The 27,977-nt window shown below is 38.5% G+C and overlaps 1 protein-coding gene across 1 annotated transcript in view; it reads left to right on the plus strand.

Annotated features, from left to right (window-relative positions):
• LOC150004494 (potassium voltage-gated channel subfamily B member 2-like) overlaps window positions 1-17,361 on the plus strand; it is a 38,625-nt gene extending 21,264 nt beyond the window's left edge. Inside the window, exon 2 of the mRNA XM_090283721.1 lies at window positions 16,168-17,361. Within this exon, the coding sequence (XP_090139847.1) occupies window positions 16,271-16,927 (657 nt within the window). The 5' untranslated portion in view covers window positions 16,168-16,270 and the 3' untranslated portion in view covers window positions 16,928-17,361. The remainder of the gene's footprint in view (window positions 1-16,167) is intronic.
• The last annotated feature ends 10,616 nt before the right edge of the window (window positions 17,362-27,977 follow it).

A 27,977-nucleotide genomic window follows, 5' to 3' on the forward strand; every position in this document is an offset into this window, starting at 1 on the left:
TATTCATTCTCCATGAGTTTGAATTTCTTTGAGTTTTTTCCTTGAAGTTGATTTCTAGTTTCAAGGCATTGTGGTCCGAGAAGATGCTTGATATAATTTCAAAGTTCTTGAATTTGTTGAGGCTTGTTTTGTGTCCTATCATGTGGTCTATCTTTGAAAATGTTCCATGTGCACTTGAAAACAATCTATATTTTGCTTCTTTGGGGAGAAAAGTTTCATATATATCAGTTAAGTCCATTTGATCTTGACTGTTGTTCTATGTCTCAATATCCTTGCTGTTTCTTTGCTCTGAAGATCTGTCTATTATGGATAATGGAGTGTTAAAGTCCCCTACTATGAGTGTGTTGCTGTTGATATCCTTCTTGTAGTTTTCTAGTATTTTTCTTATATATTTGGGTGCTCCTGTGTTGGGTGCATATATGTTTACCAGGGTTATATCTTCTTGATGGATTGTTCACTTGTTATGAAATGCCCTTCTTTGTCTTTTCTTATGGCCTTTGCTGTGAAATCTGTTTTGTCTGATATAAGTATTGCTACCCCAGCTTTTTCTTAGGTCCATTTGCCTGGAATACTTTTTTCCTATCCCTTTGCTTTTAGTCTGTGTAAATCTTTTGTTTTGAGGTGTGTCTCTTGTAGACAGCATATATGTGAGTCATATTTTCATATTCATTCTGCTACCCTATATCTTTTGATTGGAGCATTTAATCCATTTGCATTTAAGTTTATTATTGACAGGTATTTATTCATTTCCCTTTATACCTGTGTTCCTCTCCCTCTCTCTTTTTCTTAAAGCATTCCCTTTAGTATGTCTTGCAATGTTGGTTTGGTGGAGATGACTTCTTTTAGTCTTCCTTTGTCTGGGAAACTCCTTATCTCACCTTCCATTTGAAAGAGAGCCTTACTGGGTAGAGTAGTCTTGGTTGTGGGTCTTTGTTTTTCATTGCTTGAAATATTTTTTGCTATTCCCTTCTGGCTTGTATTGTTTCTGTTGAGACATCAATTGATAGCCTTATCGGAGCTCCCTTGTTGTTATTTGATGTTTTTTTCTTGCTGTCTTTAGGATTCTATCTTTGTCTTTAAATGTTGCCATTTTAATATTTATGTGCCTTGGAGTGGGCCTTTTAGGGTTCATCTTCATTGGGACCCTCTGTGCTTCCTTGACTTGTATGACTTTTTCTATCATCAAGTTTGGAAAATTTTCTGTTATTACTTCTTCAATCAGGTTTTCTATCCCGTTCTCCTCTTCTTCTCCTTGTTGTATCCCTATGATTTTAATGTTGTTTTGTCTCATGTTGTCCTGAAGTTCTCTTAAACCCTCTTCATTCTTTTTCAGTCATTTTTCATTTTGTTGTATTGTCCGGGAATTTTTTTCTACATTGCCCTCTAACTCACTGATCTGATCCTCTGCTTTGTTTAGCCTGCTTGTGATTGATTCCACTGTGTTCTTCAGTTCAGAAATTGTATTCTTCATTTCTTTCTGGTTCTTATTGATAGTTTCTATGTCCTTTTTTATGCTGGTGTAGTTCTCAGTAAGTTCCTTGTGGCTTCCCTGGAGTTCTTTGTAGTTTCCCTGGAGTTCTTTGTAGTTCCCCTGTAGTTTGTTGTAGTTTTCTCTGAGTTCGTCAGGTTCATTTAGCTTCCTTATAACCATTTTTTGACTTCCATGTCTGATAGTTTGCTTGCCTCTGTTTCATATCTCTCTCTCTGGGGATTTCTCTTTTCCTTTTTTGGGGAGGTTTTTTCTGTGTCTACCCATGTTGTATGCTTATTGTTTGTTTTTGTTTCTTAGATTTGTTTGCTTTGATTTCATGCTTTTATGGTATGAGATTTTGTGGGATTTTGTGGTGCAGTCGCTTTGATCTCTTGAGCTTGATGCTCTTGGGATGCCCTTTATATCATTTGTTTAAGCTGTATGCTTATATTTCAGTTACTGTCTGGTGGAAAGTTCCCTCTAGCTTGTTGCTTGAGAGTCACTCTGCCCAGCTTGTCTTGAGTTCTTTTGTGGAGATGCTGTTAAAACATAAACACACAACCCAGGCAAGAAACTCACACCCTCAAAAATATCCCCCCCACACAATCACACTATTAGTAGCAAATGAGCCAGTATTAATATAGATATAAAGAGGGTAAGACTATTATACTATATGAAAAATTGATAAGAGTTGTTTTAACTCATAGAGAGATGATTTTTGAGAAGGAAGACAGTAGAATAATAGTAGTAGCAAGTAGTGTCAATGCCATGTGAGAGAGTAATTAATATTTACATTGTATCTTGAAAAAGGGAGGGAAGAGTGCAGAATGAAGTGACAAAGTGGAAATGTATAGTTGTCGTCGGCAGCCGTCCGTCTCGAGAGACGATGGTGTAGCTTTTTAAGAGTCTATCTGCACTGCCGAGAATGGTTGTGCAGTCCGACTCGGGAGTGACACGGTATCTGTCTCCTCCCGTGTTGAATCGACATCTTGCGATGACGCTGGAGTGTCCTCTCCAGTGAAGCTGAAGCTACAGAGCCTCGAGAGACGATGGTGTAGCTTCTTAAGAGTTTATCTGCACCGCCGAGAATGGCCGTGCAGTCCGACTCGGGAGTGACACGGTATCTGTCTCCTCCCGTGTTGAATCGACATCTTACGATGACGCTGGAGTGTCCTCTCCAGTGAAGCTGAAGTTACAGAGCCTGGACAGGGTGATATGGAGGGTCTGCTGTTGCCCATGCATCAGACCCGCCCTCTCTTCGCAGCTGAAGGGTCCAAGGGAAAGACGGAGTCAATACAGCTTGGCTTCAGGTGCGCCGCAGGAGTTGCCGGTGTTGACTACAACGTCGAACCGCCTTAGGGACTCCGGCTCCGGATTTTCTGTCGGGGTTTACTCCCTTAGCCTTTCCCCTGAAGAGGTATGCCGCAAGGCAGCAGAGGTTTTTTGGAATCAGAGTTTTCCTTCTCTGATGTGAAATGTATAGTATTAGGTTTATATAACAGTTATATGCTGTATATTTAGTGCAAGAGGGAGGATAAACAAAACAGATAAATAAAAAATATTAAAGAAGAAGTATAGGAGGGAGAGAAGGTATAAAACAGATTAAAGAAATATTTTTTTCTTCTGTACAACCTTTGGGCACTGTCCTTTTTCTGGATCTGCCCCTGGTCAAAATTCCATGGACTTCAAAATGTTCTTTTCTGGCTGTCTGGCTGTGAAGAGATCTAGCTGGATTCTGAAACTGCTATTCTCTCACTTGTGGGCTTGCTGCAGCTCCCTTCTGTGAGCTGCACTGAGTTGGGTTTCTCCCCACTTGTCCTTCGGCACCCTCCAGCACTCCTCAGGATTGTCTATCAGTGCTGTTCTGGTGGCAAGGCAGTGCTCAAGCCCCTAGTCCCTGCCAAGCCTTGGGTCCTGTCTCTGCTCCTTCTCCAAAAAAGTTGCTGTGTTGCCTCCAAGCTGCAGCACCTGCTTGCATCCCTGGCTGCCAGTGCCTTATTGTGCACCTGTGCATACTGTTTGCCTAACTGGGGTCCCTAGTGAGTCTGCATTTCCGCTGCAGCTTTCCTGTATGGGCCCTTCTCAGCAGTTCAGTTCTGCTTTTTTATTTGGTGGAGCTGTGATGCGAGTACCGAGGGTGCAGGATTGTCAGCCCAGGGTTGCCATCCCAGGGAGTCCCCACCTAGATTCAGTTCATACAGTTTTTCGCAGTCTGGGCTGTTCACTGTCTTCACACGCCTCCAGCTTTTTCAATGAAACCTTCTCATTGACTCCCTCCAGGACTTTGCTGCTCTGAGCTCCTGTTGCAGGGAGAAGTTTCTAAACAGATCCTGGCTAATGAGCCGGTCTGTAGATGCCACTTTCCAGTGCGTGGCAGCAGAGGCATCAGGCTAAGAGGCCCAGCAACTCCACTTGGAGAGCGCAGGGCCAAGGTTTTTGCCCTCTTTCATGCCACTCCCACACTCTTGTCCCTGTTCAAGCTATCTGAAATCCACACTCACTCACTCCTCTCTGTGTTTGTACTCCAAGTTCTTCCATGATAGGAGCAAGCAGACAACACTGCTGCCTACTCCACTGCCGTCTTCTTCCTCCGAGTCTAGTTTTATATTTATTTTTGGTTGCCGTGAGGTGGCAAGGGGTAGTGGAAAGAACATGGTTTCAGGAAGAAGAGATGCAGTCTCTAGCCCTGATGCTGAATGAACCATGGGAAGATCATTTGAATCTACCAGTGTTGTCCTTCCAAATACTGTATATTTTATAGTTTCGACATTTAAAAAAATACAATTTAAAGCATCTCTTTTTACTATAAATCTTCAATACTGAGACTAGTAGCATTATTTAGTCATATACTAAAATTTGTTCATTTAATTTAAAAAAACTAGAATTGCCAAAACAGTTTACAACCCTACCTTCTCTACCATAGGAAATGATAACCTTTCGTATATTTTATGCATGCCACTCAGGCCAAGGAATAGATGTAATGGTTCAGGAATTACAGTACTTCCTCACTTACTGTGGGTATTATGTTCTAGATCCCCTGCAATAGGTGAAAATCTGTGAAGTAGGAACCTTACATTTATTTTAGTATTTATATATATATTTTAAGGCTTTATAAACCGTTCCCACACACCTATAAACTGTTCCCAGTCCCTGATTAACCTTTCCCACACTTTTATAAACACTACTTATGTTCTTAAACATATTCTACACTATTAAACCTGTGTAATTTTAACAACATACATATACAGTACCGCAAAATCCCACGATATAGCAAAAAATATATTATATTATATTATATTAAAATATAATATTTTAAAAAATCCCGCGATACAGTGAGGCCACGATAGGTGAACCGCGATATAGAGAGGGACTACTGTATTGAGATTCATCCTTTCCTTCTTTGGAATGCTAAAAAGATTGCTAAAATGATTGCTTAATATTGGTCCCATATTTCCACTTATTTATCATTCTGAGGCTAGAATCCTGCCATTCAGGGAAAACTGCCAACTTCATAGGAGGTTAAGAATATGGTCTTTAAATTAAGATAATGTTGGATTGGATTGTGGAACAAGCACTTCCTAGTTGTGTCACTTTGAGCAAGGAACTCAACTTTCTGAACCTCAGTTTCTTTATCTGTAAATCAAAGGCAAAGTACTGACCCCAAGGGGGTTGAGAATTAATGAGAATTCTCATTATGCAGATTAAATGGGTAAGTCCAGTGGCTGTATGCTGTACTGATCACTCATTATGTGGTAGATGGTGAAAATGATAATTATTAACAAAATTCACAAAGATCATAACATTGGCTCTCCTTTAGATATAACTCCAAAATATCCCTACCTTCTAGGAAATATAATTTCTACTTATGGACATTTTGATCTTAAGCTGAGATAAAATCCAGATCGCAAATCTGAATCACATAGAAATGACTTATGTTACACTGACATGTTCTTTTATTAGAATCCTGACTACAGAAGGCTTGTAGAGCTGACAAAGAGTGCTTCAGATATCACCATCTCTAAATCTGAAAGAATTAGTCCTTTCCTTGAAGAAAAAAAAAAAAACACAGTACTAAAGAAGAACCAAAAATAAAAGGGGGGGGAACATCTGTAATTTCTCCATCCTTAAGATAGCTACTTCTTTCAATAAAAACAATAGCTCTTCTTTATTTCCAAATATTTTCACCCTTGGTCCAAAGTAACATTCCCTATTATACTATTGTAATAATAATTTTTATGATTCTTTCATTTGTTTTTCAAATTATTTATTTCAAGACTGTATCATCTGGTACAAGTCACATGAATTTGGGGCTTCAGTCAGTCCATCTGTGGTCCCTAATTTTCACATTTTTATTTTAGAAAATGTTGATGGAATGCACTCAGCTCATTTTCCTCATCAAATGATTTGATATTTGCTTATCAAATTGTGCTAAATTATATTATTAGCAGTAAATTTTAACATTCTAAGATTCATCTTATCCATCTGCCTTAATGTTCTTACCATTAATTATTTATCATCATTGTAGTTTTCTAGCATTTTACCAAACAGAGACACATGGTAGATTAAGAAGGGGGCAGAGATGAGGGGAAGAATATTTATAAAGTGCCATATACAGATGTATGCTTAATAAATGTTGTTTAATGATCCTCATTGATGAGAGAGTGGATGAAAAACAGTGTTTATGAGGGACATGGAATTGGATGTCTATAGTTGAGTGAACCTCTTCCAAGTTCTCCTTAATGCACCAAAAACTGTCAGGAATACAATTACCTGTGACATATTCTGATTTTTAAAATTAGTTCCATTAATGAAGGAACCCATTGATTTGTTAGAAACTGTTTTGTGTGTGTGTGTATGTGTGTGTGTGTGTGTGTGTGTGTGATGCTAGAATCTAGAAACCAGTTTTTAAAATATGCTTAGTCAGGAGAGGTACCAATAGATATGGCTATGCTTAGTATCTTGGGGTGAATTTTGACAGTAGTCTGCTTTCAGTCTGAAAACGTGGCTACCTACTTATTGTGATTTGAATGCAATGGGAAAAATTTCTGCCCTTCACCTTAAGTTATTTTCCCACCCAAATACTGCTCTGTAGGGTCATTCCTTTGATAACTTTATATTTGGATTCACTAACTTTGGTAGTTTTTATTACTTTATTCTTTTATTGGTAGAAATTTTATCATATTGATTTTTCTGGCTTGAATATTTTTCCTAGGAGTGAGTGGAAGCTGAGAAATAGAAATTCACTTTTGTCCAATTTTAAATGTAAGAAATTTACTGGAGTGAACTTTTTCCTGTTTGTTATCTGTCCAGGGAAATGTGTAGATGTAAGATATTCACACAGAAATCTTATTGAACCTTAAAATTTCAGTGATAGAAGACAGTTCGGAGGCAATCTTGTCAATATCGCAACAGGGGAAAAGTTGCTTCTGTGCCTACCTTGTCAGGTGGTTATCTGGGGTCAGCAAGAACATTAACGGGCCCAGTAGTGTTTTGAGGCAGCATATTCCATCTTGGGTCTCTAAGTAATTATTGGAGAGAATTATTTATCACTTCTTCCCTGCATAGTTCCAGAAAATGTAGCTTTTATTTTGAACCCAGGCCTTGTTAAAATAGGCAAATCAGAGCCAGCAGAACTAAGCAAATTGGAAATCACCACTATAAACTGATATTTGATGGTGTTAACCAAACCATTTAACCAAGAAAAGGAATAATAGTGCTATGAAATTCATTATTCACTCACCCATTTGTTCTTTTGGGTAATCCACAAACATTTCTTAAGCACTTGTATACTAAATATGCAAGTATGGACAGGCTCATCACTTTCAAAAACTCACAGCCAAGAAAGTATTTTGAGTTAAAGCTCACATGCACCTCCTTCATCTCCATTATAGCTTTTATCATACTTAGTTGCTTATATGTTTGTATATAGAATGTCTACCTACCTGCACTAGAAGGAAAGCTTCCTTATGTCAGAGACTGTGCCTCCAGCAAAGTAAAGCCTCATAAATATTTGCAGAATGAATAAGTAGAAAAGAATTCTAAGCGAACAGTTATGCTACACTGAGAAAAGCACTGTAATAGATAGAACAGACTTCTAGCCCATTGTGGCAGAAGAGATTAATTCTCTAGACAAGATATTTGTTCTTGACCTTGAGTAATGAGTAAGAGTTTATCAGATGGAGAATGTGGAAAAGAACATTTTATACATGAAAGTCATGTTGGATTTTGGAAGTGGCATGTAATGTGAGGTAGATGGAATAGAGGAAAATAATTTCTAAATAAAATATAAATGTGATCACTTACTTTTTCATTCAACTAATACTTATTGTGTGTCTAGTATATACCAGGCACTTGGAATAAAATAATGAATAAGAGGAAATGTGGTCTGTGCCCTCCAGGAACTTAAAGTCTAGTGGGGAGTTTGGATATTAATCAAAATACTCATCTCCAAAAGTATAAAACTACTGTTGTGACAAGTGCTTCAAGTAAAAGGCATGTGATACTATGAGTATATAAATTCTTAAAATGGGAGGATTATTTTATTATCAAGGAAATCAAGGGGCTTTCCAAGATGTGATCCTTGAATTGTTATCAGCAGGTAAAGAGGGGTGAAAATAGGTGTGAAGATTCCCTGTGGTGGAGAGAGACTGGCACATGCAGAGAAAGTAAAAGGTAAAACAGAGAGAGTGAGAGGGAGCAAGGTATGTGATAGAACTGCAGAGGTAAGTAGAGGACAGACCTTGCAGTCTTTGGACCATGTCTTTATCCTGAGAGTGGGTAGTGTGGGAGCGTCTTCTACAGGAGATGGCCCTAATCTTGCTGGTGTTGGGGCTGCAGCATGCAGAACTGACTGGAGGGGTCAGGAACAGAAGGAGGGAGCTACCATAAAAACCAATACTAGGGAAGCAGAGGTCATGAGAGAGATTCTATGATGTGCACCTCTCTTCAGAAAATGGTCAAGTTGCCTGCCTGCAGCCATTGCCCTTTAAAGAAACAAACAGTATATAGGAGATAATGTAGCTTAACTTATGTAGTTGGAATCAATATTTTAACATGGGGGTACACAAAGAAATAAAAACTTAAAAAAAATTTGACTAGAAGGTGAAAAGCAAAGAATAATAATGGGGTGTAATGGAAAGAGACTTCTATGGGCATCTGTAGATCTTGTTCTAGCTCAAGTTCAGCAACTACCAGAGGTCAGCAAAGTCATGTGACCTCAGTTCTCAAAGCTGTAAATAAGGAAATTGGACCAGATCAGATCCCAGCTCTCTTCTGCCATGATCTGTGATTCTACTCTTCAAACATGGGGCTATGTAAAGAGTAGTATAATGTTTAAGTCATAGAGATTAATCTCAAATCAGACTCAGTATTTGAGCTTTTAAAAAGCCAAGTTGCCTCTAATGTGTTGATTATGGGGAAATAAGGGGCTGGAATGCAATTGGAAAGTATATTTTTACTGTTAAATGGAACACAAGTGAGAAACATCCCTTGTCAAGAATCTTACCACTGAACATTCCAGACCAATCATTTCATGATTGAAAAGCTAATTTTATTGGAAGAAATCCAACCAAATGTTCAAATCATATCCAAACTTCATGAACATTTTTTACTAAGTTTCTCAGAGGCCTAATCTAACCAATGCCATAAGACACCCAGAAGAATATGAAATTTAAGTCAGTTGCACAAATAGAAGATTGTATTATCCACACAGAACACCAGGTAGCAAGCAAAGCTTATGATTTTCTTTTTTTAAATCAGGATATTACAGGGAAGCCTGGCCTTGTTTCTCATCCTTTCCAGTGGCACAAATGGTTTCTTTCTTGTCTGCCTTTTTTATTTTTCTCATCACCTTTCATCTTTATTTACCCTCTTCACTCCACTGTGACACTGGGAAAGCTTTTGCAAAAGAAGACATTTAAAAGAACACATCTTTCACCCCAATGTAAAGGGCACGTTTACCTTCATAATAGAAACTTTCCACCAGCTGAATGACTCAATGCTCATATAAGAGTTTGAACCTTTTTGTGTGTGTTTTAAAACAGACTTAAAATTTTCAGTGACAACTATGCTGGGTTTGTAAAAGGTCTAAGATGCATTATAACATCAGTATTACATTTTTTAGAGCACAGAAGGATTTTTTGGTTGGTTATGTCTTATAAAGGTCATTTTTCTAAGGCAAACTGAGTGTTTTAACAGTAATTATAGCAAACACATATATAGGATCTGATTCTTTAAATAGTTTTCTATTCCGATGAGTAAAAATCATGTGTCTAAATAAAATAGTTTATAAATTTGGTTGTTTGGAGACATCTATAATATTGACAGATACTCATATTACATATTCTACTTATTACTATCTTATCCTCTTCTTGCTGCAACACAATGCTTCCTTTGACCACCAAAAGCAAAGCTTTTAGGATTTTCTTTGAGTGTATCTAAAAAAAGCATCGGTTATATCAAGGATAAAAGTCCTGGATTTTTTAAAACTACATACAGAGTAAGCAGCTGGGCTAAAATTGAGGAACAGATTGATATTAGCAGCCGTTGATTGCAGAAAAATACCACCTTCCACCTTTCTGAAGACAGAATAATATTTTAGTCATCACTAGAACTTGACATATTAAAAACAATAAATAATATGAAATTCATTAATATTTTTAATTGAATTTGTCAGGGTGGAATTGTATAATAAAATTATATAGGTTTCAGGTGTACAATTCTATAATACATCATCTTTATACTGTATTGTGTGTTCACCACCCCAAGCCAAGTCTCTTTCCATCACCATTGATTCCTTCTTTACCCTCTCCCATCTCCCCTTTCTATCTGGAAATCACCATGCTGTTCTGGCCAGGTAGTAAAGAAATTCAGCAGGTTTGTTGAATTTCTTAGGATAGCTAAAAGTTTCCAAAGCCTTACTTTAAAATACTACTTATCTTCCTCAAATAAATTTGCTTTGTTTTTCACTTGTCTTAATTTTATAGTTCTTCATTAATAAATTCTGGAGATGCTTTTTAAGATTTAAGTGAGTATTAACTTTTTTTTTTCAAAGCATTGATTATATTTCCAACTAACAGTTACATTGCCTTACTTTTCACGTATCTACTGCAAGGAATCTTTGTGGCTCTCTGAAACAAAAATAGTTGATAGAAAAAAAGATGCATTTACTACTTAAAACCATACATGAAAATTTAAGAAAACACACTGAGTGACTTAGACTTAAAGGTCTCAGAGATGTTTGTTTGCAAAATGCCTGCTCTGCGTGTACTAGCAACAGAGAAACGAAATGTTAAACATCACTTAGGTCTTTAAAAAGATCAACTTTTCATCTTCACAGGATCATACATGAGACTTATCCTATCTTGCCACACTAATGAAGTGTCAAGTATATGACATAATGGTAGTATTTTTGAGACTACATTGCCCCTCCTCCCACTCCCTTCAAACCTGCAGCCTCAAGCTGTAATTACGATGCCATGATCAGAAAGTTGTGTTTTGTCAGGTTTGGCCCTGAATGGGTGGCAGCATAATTTCACACTGCTGGTAGGAGCGTGGTGCAGCTGTGCAAACCCAGAATGTTGTTGTTTTTTTTTTAATAGGCTAGGCCTCTTTTATTTTATTTTTTTTTAAATTTTATTTTTTGGTTATTCAATTACAGTTGTCCCATTTTTCCCCCATTGTTGCCCCCTCCCAGCCCATCCCTTCTCCCACAATTATATCCCTCCCCGTTGTCCATGTCCATGAGTCATTCAGAATGTTTGTTATTGTTTATTGTTTAAGGAATCGCTTTTTTCTCTAACGGCCTAATGGAGGAATGTTTATATATTTGCACTGGTCCACTGACTATTGCAAGCTTGACTTTCATTTCAATTGATCGAGTGAGGTAAAATAAACCAACAAACTGCCCAAATAAAAGAGTCACTGAGATTTTGCCCTTGACATAAAAATGTGTGTTCTGTTTATAACTGGCTATTTACTTATATAAATTCTACAAGGTGCATAACATCTACATAGTGAATTATTATTTTTTGTATTATACTTAGAGATTAAATTGAATTACATGATTAATTCTTATGGGGTTTCACTTATAAAACTATATGTGAGAAAATATAGCATCATACCCAATTTTATTACTAAAATTAAAAACATAAATTTTGCAAGCTCTGAAGAGTGGCAAGACATGACACCTAACCCAGCAGGAACTGACAAATTTGTTGTTGGAAGTAAAATCAGTATGACAGAAAAGAATATAGATTAACAATAAAAGGTTAAAATATAGAAAAGTAACTAAACACAAAGTAAAGTAAATGAAACTTTTATGATACTTTGAAAGTAGTCTATTTCAAGCCTTGATAAATATCAAAGGGTTCTTGAAATGAAATATGAAAACCACCTTTTCATAAGAAACTAGACATGAAAGGATGTTTTCATGGACTCTGAGATGGTATGATGTTCATTTCTGTCTAAATGAGGGTAGTGATTAGAGGGGAAGAGTGGTCGTCGGCAGCTGTCCGTCTCGAGAGACGATGGTGTAGCTTCTTAAGAGTCTATCTGCACCGCCGAGAATGGCTGTGCAGTCCAACTCGGGAGTGACACGGTATCTGTCTCCTCCCGTGTTGAATCGACATCTTGTGATGACGCTGGAGTGTCCTCTCCAGTGAAGCTGAAGCTACAGAGCCTGGACAGGGTGATATGGAGGGTCTGCTGTTGCCCATGCAGCAGACCCCCCCTCTCTTCGCAGCTGAAGGGTCCAAGGGAAAGACGAAGTCAATACAGCTTGGCTTCAGGTGCGCCGCAGGAGTTGCCGGTGTTGACTACAACATCGAACCGCCTTAGGGACTCCGGCTCCGGATTTTCTGTCGGGGTTTACTCCCTTAGCCTTTCCCCTGAAGAGGTATGCCGCAAGGCAGCGGAGGTTTTTTGGAGTCAGAGTTTTCCTTCTCTGATGTGCCCTGACTGGAAGATCGAACCAGCGACACTTAGCTCGCAGGCCGACACTCAATCCACTGAGCCAAACCAGCCAGGGCAGGAAGAGTGGTAAAGGCCACAGAATCATAAGGAAGAAAACATTCAGCAGATGTCATAGCAAAGCAAAGAACAGCAGGCCTGGAAATGCTGTTGTTTAATGGGTGAGGGAACTGAAGTTCAGTCACAAAGGAGGCAGGGATGCAGAGTTCAGTCCACCTAGACCTGGGGTCCTGAGCCTCAGATCATGGCTTGCTTTTACAACCTCTCATGAAAAGACAACTCAGTTTAGATGGTTCTCTCTTCTCCTGGAGAGAGACATGGTATTTTCAACTCAGGAAGTTTCCATAACAAGGATATAGGGAACTTGACAAAGTATGTACAAGTTTGAAAATACAGAGTTTAGTTTTGTAGTTGGTTAAGAGGCTTTGAGGTTAGAAAGATATAGGAAACAGGAGAGGAATGGAGGAAAGATAAGCAGTGTGTGTGAAAATTGAGACAGCACAAAGTGGGAGAGAAAACCCACAGAGGAAAGGAGAGAAGGGAGAAGAATGACAGGCAGTCAGGCAGAAGGGCCCAGTGAGTTTCAAAGGTACTACTGATTGGTCTTATGCTGTGCACTGTTCACAGCTCTTCAACTGTTCGAGAACTTATGCCTTTGAGCCACCACTTCTTGTCAGGTAACCAGGAGAACATTCTGCCAAGGTTGAATAAACAATTTTTAGCTTCAGTAACAATAATCAGAGCACATCATCATTAGGTCTTAAGAAAATCAAATCAACAGGCCACATTCTTCTATTCTGAGATCCTCTACCCTTGCTCTGAAGAAAGGGCATTGAATTTCAGTCTGTCTTTTATTGTGGGATTTGTAATCAACACTGGATTTCTTATAATAGAAAGTTCTTGATCAGTAAAGAAGATATTTTGAAATTTAACTCTTATGACCTTTCCTCAGTTGAGACACACTCTACAGAAAGGAAAATCTACTGTAAGTAGTGAGCATGAAATTATTTAAGCGAAAGGGTGACCTGCCGGTGACTATGACATAGCATTTGTGCTTTTAGTAATGACTTACAAGAAAGCTAGTCACAATAAGCCCTTGAGCACAAACATGAGATGCTTGTGTTATATTTGAGTTTGTTCTCACTTTTTTTGGAAAAGCTCTCATCTGATATTATAATCAACTCAAAAACCATTTATGTTCTCCACATCAGTATAAGATGTAATATTCCAGAAGGAGTAAATTCATTTTATGTTTATTTGTAGCCAAGTTAAAAATGGATTAGCTTTCCTGCTTGCTGTTCATGGGGACTGTCCACATAATCTTCATGGATTGCTGAGATGCTAATTGCCACTTACAACTAAGTTATTTAATGGTGAAGAGACATTCAGCTTCATCACTGGAATTGCCACATCTCTATATTTTCATCAGTTTTGCCTGACTGTAATATTGCTTCTCAATTTTGTATATATATAGCATTGTTACCTGAATACATGGGGATCAGTGGCATCAGAAACACATGATATGAAGTGCCTGTTATTTGTAGGCACAGTGCTCAGTAAAGAAAAGGTGGGAACAACAATTCTTGGCCTCAGAGGTTTATGATCCACTTGAAAAGATAGAACATATGCATAAGAAAAAAATTTAATGCTAACATTTATTTACTAGACACTGGTATAGCTTCTAATCTTAGTTTCCTTTCAGTGATTAGAAACCAAACTTAAGGGAGAAAGCATTTTCTTATTCTACTCAAATATACCTGTATGTGGTGAGCACTGCACATAAACTATCTCATTTAATTGTCATAACTGCCTGTGAAGTAGATGCTATTATCCTCATTTTCTAGACTTAGAAATTGAGGTTCAGAGAATTTAACTTAGTCATTGTAACTCTATTTTATAAAAATAGACATCTCTGTCTACGATAAAGTGTGAATGTGTATGCTTAAGATATTTCTGTGACTATTTAGTTGAAAAAAATCCCAATTCAAGTGCATTTATTGGCCATATTTGAAGTACTTCTTATATAGTCCATCTGTATTTTTCTCATAAATTTGACTTACATTCATCTGAGAGGATACTTGGTTTCCAGATGGAGAAGTAATTTTAACTTACAAGAACAGAGAAACCAGAGACATGCATGTATCTTAAAAGAGAGTTCTAATAATAAGGACATCTTAAATTTAAAACCTTTTTCCCTTTAGTATAAGCCATTGACTTTGTGAAACATGGTGTTTTCATTAAAAGTGGTGTTTTGGATGAATTGCTTGAAGCTCCGAATTTCTTTTAAAAATACCTATAAGGGGGAAGATCACATAAGAAGGGGAAGATTACATATGAAGGTGCTTGCTGCTGTAGATCAGAATAAGTAACACTAGATCAAAAAGAGGGAATATTAGGGCAGTAACATCTTAAAGAATTAGTACAAGGAGAAAAGAGCTATGAAGCAAAAAATACACACATACACACACATTCTGACATCCTATATCCACACAGACATATTAAACATATATGCTTTTTAGGGAAGTTATCCAAATAATTCCATTTATGTGTTTTTCTTGCCACATACATTAGCCCTACTAGATCTTGTGTCAGCTGTGTTCTGGAAAACAGAGAATTGATTCATTATGTAATATTTATTAAACCTTCACAATATGTAAGCACTGTGCTCAGTGATAAGGATATAATAAGAGGAAATAGTCTTTGTCTTTAAGAGCTCCTAGCATCCTGTGAGTATGGGGTTATTGCAGTAGCATGATGAAATAGAAGAGACATTCACAGAGAGTTTCTAGTGGAGGGATATCATGGAGGGCTTTCTGGAGGAGGTGATGTCTGAATTGAGGCTGGAAGAGCAAGCAACAGATAGTCAAAAGAAAGGTCAGAAGCTTGAGACAATTATGTGTGTAGCCTGGGGTGGCTGGCATATAGTGCCCAGGGAAGATGAGTGGTGAGGGTGGAGAGGTAGGTCTGATCTAGTAGGGCTAAGTGGACTTTGCACCACCAGTATTGATGAGCCTTTGTAGGACTTAATGCATGGCAAGATCAAGTTTGTATCTTAAAGGATCATTTTGGTAGCTGTGTGGACAATGAATGGGCTTTAGGTAGACAAAACATGGGTTTAGGATCCAGCTCAGAGGCTGCTGTAAAAATGCATGTGAGAGAGGGTTTGAACCATCATCATGGTTCAAGGGTAACAGGAATTGGTCAAAGGTGGTGAAGGGTTTATGCATGTTTAGGAGATACTGTTGGTTAACACCTGGTACTGATTTGGATGTGGATGGATGAATGGATCAGGATTTCTCAGTTTTATCTTGGTTGGCTGGGTATGGTGGTGTGGAGGGCCATGTCTGCTGTGGAAAAGGAACAGAAACTGGTGTGGCCAGTTGGAGGTGTCAGTTTAGTTTAAGGTGTCTGATTTATCTAGGAAGAGGTTATCAGCACATGCATATTTTGGTCTAGAGATTAAAAAAGAGGTCTCTGGTGACAAATTTGGGAATTGTCAACCTATAGGTTCATTAAATTGAATATACAGCCTGTTCTGGATAGTACATTGTGTTGTCTTTTCCTTTTGTCTTGCATCTTAGAACAAATATTTAGATCCCCATAAATGCACAATATTAATATTATACTTCCTGGTTGTGCATGAATAATAGAGCAATCCCATAGATGAGGAAATGCTTTGGGAAAAATGCGAGTAACCAGATGGTTGTGTTTTCTTTTTTTTTTCCCAGTGTGGCCGTGGAAATGCCTGCCTCAGAGGGATGTCAGTTTAGCTGACCTTCCTGCGGCTCCTTCTGTGGAAGACCCTGGCTCCGCAGCTGTCTTCAGTTCAAAATGGCAGAAAAGGCTGCCCCAGGCTTAAACAGAAAGGTTTCAAGGTCAACACTCTCTCTTCCACCAGAACCCGTCGACATCATGCGGAGCAAAACGTGCTCACGGCGAGTTAAAATCAACGTGGGGGGCCTGAACCATGAGGTCCTATGGAGAACGTTGGACCGTCTGCCCAGGACACGCTTGGGGAAGCTGCGGGACTGCAACACGCACGAGAGCCTCCTGGAGGTGTGCGATGACTACAATCTGAACGAAAATGAGTACTTCTTCGATCGGCATCCAGGCGCCTTCACTTCCATTTTAAATTTCTACCGGACAGGGAAACTCCACATGATGGAAGAAATGTGTGCTCTGTCTTTCGGTCAGGAGCTTGATTACTGGGGCATTGATGAGATCTACCTGGAGTCCTGTTGCCAAGCCAGGTATCACCAAAAGAAAGAACAAATGAATGAAGAACTGAGGCGCGAGGCAGAGACCATGCGAGAGCGGGAGGGAGAAGAGTTCGATAACACCTGCTGCCCTGAGAAAAGGAAGAAGCTATGGGACTTGCTGGAGAAACCCAACTCCTCCGTGGCTGCAAAGGTAAGAAAAGCGTGGCATTGCTTTCCTGTGTGTGGTCAGGAAAAGTGTTGCCTACATTGGAGGCAGAGAAGTTACTAGCTCAGATCCATCAGGCATGGAGTCTTGCAGAGGGCTGGAGCCTGGGCTCCATCCTGAATGAAGGCAAGGTGTTGTCTTTGAAAGTAAGGGAGGTGCCTCCTGGTTTGGTTCTCTAGAGGTGCAGGGAAGGAGAGGGCCATGTAGCACAGAGGGCTGGTGGCCCGTCATAGGAGCAAGGGGATGCCTTATTAAGCTGTGTAGAGCATGAGCCAATGTCTAAATGCACCCATTGACTTCTCTTTGTGAGGACTACTTTGACAATGTTTCTGACTGTTGGGGTACAATTGTGTCCACAGTTGAGGTATTATCATATCTAAGAGTTCATAAAGTGCTTGCCTAAAATGAAGGTATTAAATTCTTAAGTTTCAATTGTGCCTGCATATATCCAAATCTCAGAATAACTTGTTTTGCTGGTGATTTCAGTATTTACTTCAACTGCATCATTCTGTTTATCTAATTTTATTTGGAGCTTTAGGAGTTAGCTCAAACAGATTTTCATCCCACATATTTAATTCTATATTGAAATATAAATAAAAAGTAAAAAGTCATCTTTAGCTGAGATATATAGTATTGATATTTTGTACATATTATATGAAAATGAAATATAAAGAGTGTGTCATTATATGAATTCTTTAAATTGCAATTCCTTCCATTATTCATTCTTACAAATAGTAAAGATTACAGAACTATAATATGCCATACATGCCTTTGACTAGAGATTAAGATTTCACATAATAACCTGTGTCATAAAAATAATGGAAATAGGCAATCATAAAACTTCTTGTTCAATATGTCTGGTTTTGCATCTTCTTGATTTTAAAAGCATTTTACTTTCTGGCCAGGATGTGGAACTAAATGAAATAAACTGTATTTCTGTTATACCAAATGAGAAAATGTGCATTTTGCAGCAAATAAAATATTTTAATTAGGTCTTTTTGTAGTTATGAGTAATTTGTTACCCTGTGTTTTACCTGTAAGAAAAAGATGAGCTACATTTGTGAGTTTGATTTGAAGGTTACTGCTCTTTCCAATGTCAAGTGTTATATATTTGAGTTGCTTCTAAAAATATGGAGTGAATTTTGAAGATGAATGAAATTAGCTCTGTATTTAAAGGAATATCTTAGGTGTTAAATTAATCTTTTTAAGCCTTTAGGCAATTGAGAGATAAATCATTATTCCAACAAGTGTACCAGAGGGAGTTAGCCAAATATGTGAAAATTAAGCAGCTAAATCAAAGAAAACTTGGAAGGTTAATGTGGTTTATTTGCTTATAACAGCATTATTAACACATATCTAAATTTAAGTACTGTTATAGAAAAAATTTTAAATATATACATATTTTTTTCTAAAGAATTTCTAGTAAGGATGTACTAGAGTCAATAACTTGATTTCCCATATGAGGGAGTTCATTTAATCTATAGAGTTTAGAAGAAATAGCTACCTCTTGATGTCTAAGAAAGTTATGTTGATGGGTTATTACAGTATATTATTATATAACTTTATACATCAGACAGATGATTTAAACTGCCTTCAAATTACATATGCACAGATAAGATATGTACCTACAAACTATACCCAGCAGTTGACACTGGGTTGGAAAATTTTATGTAGTTATAAATAATACATTTGTTTCCAAATTATTAATTCAGATAAGCAAATCTTTGCTAAGCTAAGTAGAGCCTTTACTAAATTTTCATAAAGGATTTGTTATTTGTTCATTTGAGAATCTGAATTTTCCTCTCTGTTTGAATGGTGGATTATTATGGAAATTATTTACATTTGATTATATAGTAGTTTAGTGAAAATACTGTTCATTTGTCTGAGGTTTGAAACCTTTTAAAAACAGCTCTGTATGGTGTGTTCTATAATCCACTACCTTTTCTTCTATTCTCTCAAGTCCTATGAGTTGGTATTTCTCCAGAATGATTCTTGGTAATGGGGGAGCTAACGCTAGGTTTGTGCGAGTAGTATTTTTACAATTTAGGAACAATTGGAATAATTGTTTTATTAAAGCTGCAGTGGGATGATATTCTAGCCCTCCCTATTGTTATTATGGTCACATCAGAATCCTGCTTACACTGTGAAGCTTTTATGCTGGAATGCTTGTAGTCTATGTTCTTTTTAAATCTGTTTAGGAGGAGAATATTGGTTATTTTGCCTTTTCAATTATTGCTCATTCAGTTTGGTAGTTCAGTTGAACATATATAAAATGTTCTCTGCGCACTACAAACATTAAAGTACACATGTAGAAAGACATTCCCTTCTCTCCAGAATTTAAAAATATTCTCTTAGCTTAAACAGGGATTTTATATCCTTGAAAATATTTTTTTCTCTTTTGGTTTTTCTGTATTTTATAATTCAGCTCTGATATCTCTGTAATGAAGTTTAAAAGTTATGAGATTACTTGCCAGATCCCTAGCATAGAAAGAATTACTTCATTTTCATGGAATGAATACTCAGTAATCAATTAAGTAATAATTCTTCAGCCATGCTGTGTGCATCCACTATTATAAACGAAGTTATTGCAAGGCTCATTGGCCTGTCACACTTTGTCTTTGGGTATCATCTTGACAATAACAATTTGGCTATTACAAAACATGCTTCTTGATGTCACTTCTATTGATGTAACTTTCTGGTATATTAGTAACTGAAAAAAAATGCCAAATCAGAGTTAAAAGTTTGGTATATTTGAAATGTCTATATTTAACAAAATAAAATTTTTACTCATGCACAAAATACTATGAAATCAGATTGTATTTTTTTACAAGAGAATGACAGGGCTACAATAGAAATTGTTATTTTATAATTTTCTGTGGTTTGGTATGATCTGATAATGCGAAATGAGTTTATATCTGTATGATAGATTTTGATCCTCAGTCTTGTGTGACTGTGTATGTACTGTATGTATACCCTCATGTAGAGGTAATGTGCAGAGTTTACATTCTGACTGGCATGGATTTCTGGGTTACCATGACACAGCATTGCTGGCTCTGGTGTATCTTTAATGGGAATGTGCAAGGGAAGGAGATGGGCTTACCTGGCTGCCAGTTTCCTAGGCAGTGAGCTAGAATTTGACTCAATCTTATACGTCTTCCAGCCTAGGGAAATTTAGTCAGCCTCTGGACCAGAAATATTTCTGTCTCTTTTTTTGGCCTGTGCCCAAAGAATGGTAGCAGTTATTTGTCTTTAAATATTGCCCACAGTGATGTCAGTGTTTGAAAGCATGTGAGGGGCTGAGCATCATGGCATGTGATATAATCAGCTTGTGCAAAGAAAAAATCACCAGGAAGGGCACAGTCACCTGAGAGCTGAAAGGACTTGGACTCCTTTGTATCCTACGGCACCCTCACTCTGGATCTCTGAAGAAGGTCAAGGACAAAGGAAGTCAGCTGGGTCTTCAAGCAAACCCAGTTAGGAACTCAGGCACATAAACAGACATGGTGTTCAGGACAGTGCCAGCCAAGAGGTCCATGCCAAGTGTCAGGTCAGGAAGCTAGACTATAAGCAGCCCTTATTGGATCAGAATCATTTGAGGCAAAATCTGAAGACACTTCTGTTCATCTGAACCAGTACAGTGAGAGCCACCCAGTACCTGTGGGCTAGAATCCAGGGCTCAGTGGGGGGCGGGTGGGGGGGGCACTGCTTATCATCTGCTTCCCTCTCCTCGATTTCCTTGTTTATCCACAGCTACCACTTATTTACCTAGGGACTCCTCTTCTTTTTCCCCATTCTCTCTTCCTCCATCCATCCCTGTCCCCTCCCTTGCTCAGGAGAGGGAAAAAGATTGATAGAGAATTATTTCTCAACCTTTATTCATTAATGGCCCTCTAAAAAGAAAAGTTAAATTTAAATTCTCCCTAAGGAGAGAAACTAAATACTAAGGAATAAGATTTTTTCAGGTGAGGTGGAGTTTGAAAGGCTACCAATTATTGTAATATCTAAGATTTTTTTCACCCCTCCCCACAAGAACCGGTTCACTTTCCTTGGCAGCAACATTCTATGGAAGATGCATAGAGTGGGGGGAAGGGATGGCCGTTTCTCATAACCTGGCTCATTACCTCTACACACCCACATGAGCATCACCAGTGGCAAGGTGCAGTGCAGCACCTAAAGCAAGCATGGGAAGATGACCAAGGGCCAGAGACCTTAGTCATCCTTGGATCAAGTGGGATGCTGGTGGTGGCAGATACACAGACTCTGTCCCTGAACTCCAGCTCTCTGTAGAGCCAGAGGTCAGCGCTGTGAGTTTCCAGGGGATGGTGCCTGCTTGGGTGCCCAACTGAGAACCACACTTCTTTTTCTAACTAAATTAGTGTGTGCCTTTCCAGTCACTGAAATAGTAAAATGAATATGAAGCCAAATAAAACAAGAACTCCTGTGAGCTCACCAATGGGAAAAGAACGCAGAACATTCTCAGTTCTATTTATAGTTGAGGATCAGTTATTCTAATGCTTTGAATGAAAAAAGAAAGGTATTGCAATAGACCTGTAAGTTATTTCCTTTTAGTTCAAGAACAGAACTTTCACATGTTGTGCATATGTATGTCTACACACACATAGTGAAGCAAACACTGCTTTCCAATTTGGCTTTCTGATGACTTTCTTTGTGACGAACAATAACAGTAACCATTAAAACTATATGTGGGCTCCCAAAAATGAGCTGATGTGGTGTTGAGCGCTCACCGATGTCTCCCCACATCGAGGCACCTCTGAGCTGAGCAGTACCCCAGCTCTTGTCTGGGATTGCCAGTGGCCTACTTAGTGCGCCAGTCATACGGTTTCTGTGCTGTTTACTGTTTTCCCTTCTTGCTCTTTCCTTTCTACATCCCAGCTGTACAGGTCAAGTTGTGCTCTCCCCATAACATGAAATATGGATGACATAATAGTCCAGGGATATTCACTGGGCATAGCTTAAAAGGACTGGGCCAGTCTGTGGAGGTTTATTTAGCTTGGAGATGTTTTCTTTTTCCTTTTTAAAATATATAATCTATGCAGACCAACTGGTTGAAAGCCTGGAAGAAAGTAAATATAAAAAATAAAACATAAGATAGAAAACATTGGATTTTGATTAAAATTCCTCAAATATTCTATTCTTTAGCTCCTGTGGTCCTTTTTCTAGATCCGTGCTTCTCTGCTTTCCCCGAAATGTGCCCTGAAAATGCACCACTCTGTGCACTTGGCCTCATTTGATCAGGAAAAGAAAGGTGAGGAAAGAGGAAGAAACTGATGAAAAATTCACCTAGCACGTCCTTGTACGTAGGGTGCCATACATCCTGAATTTAATGAGGATGCCCAGGTTAATGCCTTTTGTCCCAGGCTAATTATTAACATCATCACCTTTCACTTTTAGAAAGTGTCCCAACTTTGATGATAAACTATATGATCACCTTAAATGTGAAAAAAAAAAAAAAAAAGAATCTATCCAAGAATCATGCACTTTTACTTTCCTCTTTGCTTCTTGGTTACATTTGAAAAGGGTCAGTCTTAATTTTCAAGTGATATTTTCCATCTCTGTTGAAAAATCATTGGTTTCCATCAATATTAAAAGAAGACATTCAAAATCCTTTCATGCTTGATTTTTAGATCTCAGTAAGTTATTATCATTTTCAAAGTAATAAAAAACTAAGGAGTTCTTCCTCCATTATCTAATGTTATCACAAAACAGAGTACTTTGGCAATATCTGGCACACTGCTTGGGTTATTAACAGATTTGTTTATTTCAAGTGAGAAAGTTGATAAAGTGTATGATGTATTATTTTAGGTAAACATAAGTATTATGAAGGAATGGTCACAATATTTAACACTCTCTACTTTGGAAAACACTGGAAGGGTTTGAAGGATGTTTTAGATTGTGTTCTTATCATTATCTCCCATTTTAACAAAAGAAGAAAACCAAATACTTTCCAAATTCTAAGAGTTTATAAGAAAATTCCCATGGTGTGTATATGCCTTGACCTTAGTGGCTTCCTTGGTAGCATTTATGTTATGGAACTTTGTCCTGAAAATTTCATCTAATGTTTGCATGAAAGTATAGTCTTGTAACTGCTTTGATTATTCAGGGAGAAGGTTCATTGTTGCCTTATCCATATTTATTTATATTGTTACTATTTAACTTTCCCCCAACATGTTAGAGAGTATTAGTACACCCTTCTAACTATAGCATTTTAATGTGGTATAGGTGTAGCAGTTAGTTGTATTGGAACTGAAATTGAGAAGATGCTATTTTGTTTTTTTTTTGTTTTTCTTTAAGTATATTTTATTGATTATATTGTACAATAGTTCCAATTTTTTCCCCTTTGCTCCCCTCCACCCAGCACCCGCCTCCCCCAACAAACTCCCCCCCCAAGTTCATGCCCATGGGTTATACATACAAGCTCTCCTGCCTCACCCTTTCATATATTTTCCTTCTTCTTTTTCAAAAATTAATTAATTAATTAATTAATTATTTTAACAATAAAAAATAACAATCCCTCCCACTCAGACTTAAGACCCTTTATAATCTTATAAAGGACAATGGGCGAAGGTCTCGAGCTCCTCTAGCTGCTTCAAGGTGGACATGGTCGTCGTCCTACGTACCCTTGGGTCCAGAAATCCCTAATAAGAGTGGGGGTGTGGAGGGGAGGGTGGCCTTCACGCATGGGGAAGGATCGTGTAGACTCCAGGTCAGCTGGCTGTCCCCAGACAATGGCATTCTTGACTTAACAGACTGGCATCCTTGTTGTATTCTGGAGGCAACAGATTTGGCAACAGGCTTAAAGGACATCATTCAATCCATAACCACTGGATGACAAAAGACAGGTATTAATTTTTCAATGTCCCACATTAGGGAAAAGAAGAGCTTCTTTGGAGGAAGGTGTGCCAGGTACATCTTACCTGTCCAAAACCCTTTTGCCCATTATACTTAGTTTTGACTGAGGGAAATATTTTAGGTTTCCCCCCTCTCAGACCTCTGGGCTCTTTCTGTCCAAGCCTTTAGGACAGAAAAGAGAAACCAGTTTTAAAGTGAAGCCCACAGACCACCCCATTCTTCACCAACCCAGCCACTTAGTTCAGCCAAATTATTGAGTCTCAGGAGGCCTTAGTTCAGTCAAACCACTGAGTCTCAGGAGGCAGAGCTGCGGACAGGATTAAGTGAGGCCTATACGTACAGACAATCACTCAGGTAATGAGATTGTAGGCTTATGCCCTTTGAAAACAGAAAACACATGTTAATTTATGTAACATAACCCACATACAAGTCTCTAAATCTATAGGACTGTCTTACGGGAAAGACATCCAGTTGCAAGGCACTTGACATTCTTCTTGCCTGTAAATTAAACACCCTTGATAATGCCACAGACATAGTTAAACTTTCAAATGAAAACAAATTTTAAATGAAAAGAAACCTTAAAGATGGTTAGCTGCACTACTTTACAGTCCACCACTGAGCATTGTGATTTTCCTTGAATCGTGATTTTTCTCCCTAAGATTACCCTCCTTGTCATTAAAGGGACTGCATTAAGTCCATTTTTAATTTGTCCTATTCATTTGCATAAACACAACAAGAGCAGAAAATGATCACTTATGATCTTTAGTTCCGTTTTGCTGGAACTACATAAGGAACATTTAGGGTGACCTTCAGTCTGCCCTTCAAGGCCCAGAAGCAGAACCACATATCTGGCATTCAGCCTTGCCTGTAAACACCTGTCTTTTCCAAGTCCTTCTGGTTTTCCATTGTGCCTTAAGGTCCCATCTAGCCATCTTTCAGGAAAACAATCTTCATTCCTTCCCTGGAAAGATTGCTGTGGACCACACATCCACCCAAGGTACCAGGCCTTTTATCTCGTGGACTTTTATTACCTTTGAAAGTCAATCCCAGTTCCTCAGGGCTTTTTGATAACAACCAAAGCCCAAGCATGTGTCCTTCAGGCATGACATTCTAGTCAAAGTCTTAGTTAAATAAAAACAAACCTCTATTAACAACTGGTCTTATTAGTTTTATCCAAAGAAACCTATGTCATTACTTACTTCTCTAGAATGCCAAACTCTGGAGGGATCAGATAGGGAGAAAAATATACAGTGTGAAGGAAAATCCTTGTCTTCTAATATTCACTGAACTTGCATTTCTATTCTTTATATTTTTATTTTTCCCCCCACTAAAAATTTTTCTGTTTGTCTTTCCATTACAGTTGTCTCACTTTTTTCCCCCTCTTGCTTCCCTGCACCCTGTCCCTCCCTTCTCCCACATTCAGTCCTTACCCAGTTGTCCATGTCCATGGGTCACTTATACATGTTCTTTGACTAGACCCTTCCCCTTCTTACCCCCTTCTCTCTCTCCCATCTCCCCCTTTGTTACTGTTAGTTTATTCCTTGTTTACATACCTCTGGTTCAATTTTGCTCATTTGTTTGTGTTGTTCATTAGTTTCCTGTAATAGGTGATAGCATAAGGTATTTTCTTTCATTGCCTGGCTTATTTCTCTAAGCATAATTCTCTCTAGTTCCATCCATGTTGTTGCAAATGGTAGAAGTTTCTTCTTTCTTTCAGTACTTATTCATTGTCATTTTCCCCCTTTGTACTCGTGTTCCTCTCTGTTTCTTCATCTTCTTAAAGCAGACCCTTTAGCATCTCTTGCAATACTGGTTTGGTGGAGATGTATTCTTTTAGCCTTCTATTGCCTTGGAAACCCCTTATTTCACCTTCCATTTTGAATGAGAGCCTTGCTGGGTAGAGTATTCTTGGTCGTAGGCCTTTGTTTTTCATTGCTTGGAATATTTTTTGCCATTCCCTTCTGGCTTATAGTGTTTCTGCTGAGAAATCTGATGATAGCCTTATTGGAGCTCCCTTGTATGTTATTAGTTGATTCTCTCTTGCTGCTTTTAGGATTCTCTCTTTGTCTTTGAACGTTGGCATTTTAATTATGATGTGTCTTGAAATGGGCCTGTAGGGGTTCATCTTCATTGGGACCCTCTGTGCTTTCTGGACTTGTGTGACTCTTTCTCTCCTCATGTTAGGGAAGTTTTCTGTCATTAGTTTTTCAAAGAGGTTTTCTATCCCTTGCTCTTCTTCTTCTCCTTCTGGAATTTCTATGATACAGATATTATTACGTTTCTTGTTGTCCTGCAGCTGTCTTAGAGCCTCTTCAGTCTTGTTCAGTCTTTTTTCATTTTGTTGCACTGTCTGGGAGTTTTTGTCTAAGTTGTCCTCCAGCTCACTGATCTGATCTTCTGCTTCCTCTAGCCTGCTTTTAATTCCTTCTACTGTGTTCTTCAATTCAGAGATCGTATTCTTCATTTCCTCCTGGCTCTTGATAGCGTCTATGTCCTTTTTCATGCTGGTGTAATTCTCAGTAAGTTCCTTGTATTTTTTCTGGAGTTCCTTGTAGTTTCCGCTGAGCTCATTGAGCTTCTCCATAATCCATGTTTTGAATTCCATATCTGATAGTTTGCTCTCCTCTATTTCATTTAGCACTCTTGGGGATTCTACCTTTCCTTTCGATGGGGGGTTGTTTCTCTTTCTCCCCATTTTTGTGACTCCTATTGTTTGTTTGTGCTTCTTAGAATGATCTGCACTTCCTGGATCTGCCCCTGATGATGTCAGATCCTGTACCAGTCTGGGCCTAGGCAGCCTGTTGGAGACTTCCAGGGGTCTACTGCCTTTGTCTGTCTTTAGTTGTTAATCTATTCAATCTGTGATTAGCCTTCAGGTTTAAAGACCGTGGGTGTGGCAGCTTAATTCCTGTAGGCAGGGCTTTTTCTTCCCCTCAGACTGACTTCACTTGGGGTGGGGGGAATGGTCTGCCTGCAGCACTGGGGATGAGTCAGCACTGGGACCCGGTCAGCTGCTTCCCCAGTTCTCCCCCCAAAGCCACCACACCAAACTCTCCCCAAGCGTCTCCAGTCCTCTCTGCCTTCCCTCTGCTTGAGCCCAGGGTAAGTGGGGGCCAAAATATTTTCATATGTGATCCGCTTAAGAGCTCCTTTTCTCCAGCTGTTTCTCTCCAGCTAGCAAGAAACCCTGTGGCTTTTCGCTTTTCTCAGCTGGATATTATTTTACTTACCACTCTGTTGCTGTAGGCTGGAAAGCTCCGCTGGGGGTTTAGACCCTGCCCTTCTCAGGGGGAACCGCTGGCTGCTGAGCTGTTTCTCAGTCCCTTCAGCTGCCACCCATGTGAGCCCAGCCAGCCCTTCCGCGTCTCCGCACTCCCTACCAGTCACGTTGTGATGTAGCAGCCTTTCCTGTCTCTCCGTGGTTATAAGACTTCTCTCCAGCTAGTGTTCAGTTGGTTATTCCAGATGATTTCTCCAAAATTAAGTTGTAAATCCAGACTAGTTCTGGGAGGAGGTTAGTGTAGCTTCCACTTACTCTTCTGCCATCTTGTTTCTCTCCTCATGTATACATTTTAAAGAACAAAAATAAAAGTTCTTGCAAAATCAAAATATCTGATATTTAAAATTGAGATTAGCACTTAAAAATCATCCTGATTAAGAACATGCATTTCTAAGTTTAATGTATTCTATAATATTTAATGCATCTTACAGAGATATATAACATGACAGGATATTAAAAGACTGAATGGATTGTAGAGAGGCCGATACACAAACTAGATGGAAAAATAGACTAATAAATAGGATAGAGAGAAAGAGAGATTGGATAGATGATAGCTAGATGGTAAATGAGTAGATTGATGGATAGATAAATTGATATGTAAAAGATGAAAAAGAAATATGAATAGAAAAATAAAGAGGAAACTGCGGATATTACCCCATAAATAGGACACAAGTGCCTTTTTTGGTGGAGGAGGGAAACAGGCTGTGAGCATTGTTAATGCTGAAGCAAATAGGAAGACAAGTAAAAAGAATAGAATTACATAAAATCTGAATTTTGCAGGCAAGACTTGTGGTCCCCCAGTAAGCAGAGTCCTTTGGAAAAGAAGGAGGTATGTATAGTCAGCTTTTCAGATGACCATTCAGTAATGAACACATATTTATAGAGCTCCAAGCTCTGTTGTAGATGCTGGGGATCAAACCTTGAAAAGAATAGACACAACCTAGTGCCACCATGGGATTTACA

The sequence above is a fragment of the Furipterus horrens genome, unplaced genomic scaffold (genome assembly GCF_987537825.1).
Source record: "Furipterus horrens unplaced genomic scaffold, mFurHor1.1.pri manual_scaffold_7, whole genome shotgun sequence".
Taxonomy (NCBI): Eukaryota; Metazoa; Chordata; class Mammalia; order Chiroptera; family Furipteridae; genus Furipterus; species Furipterus horrens.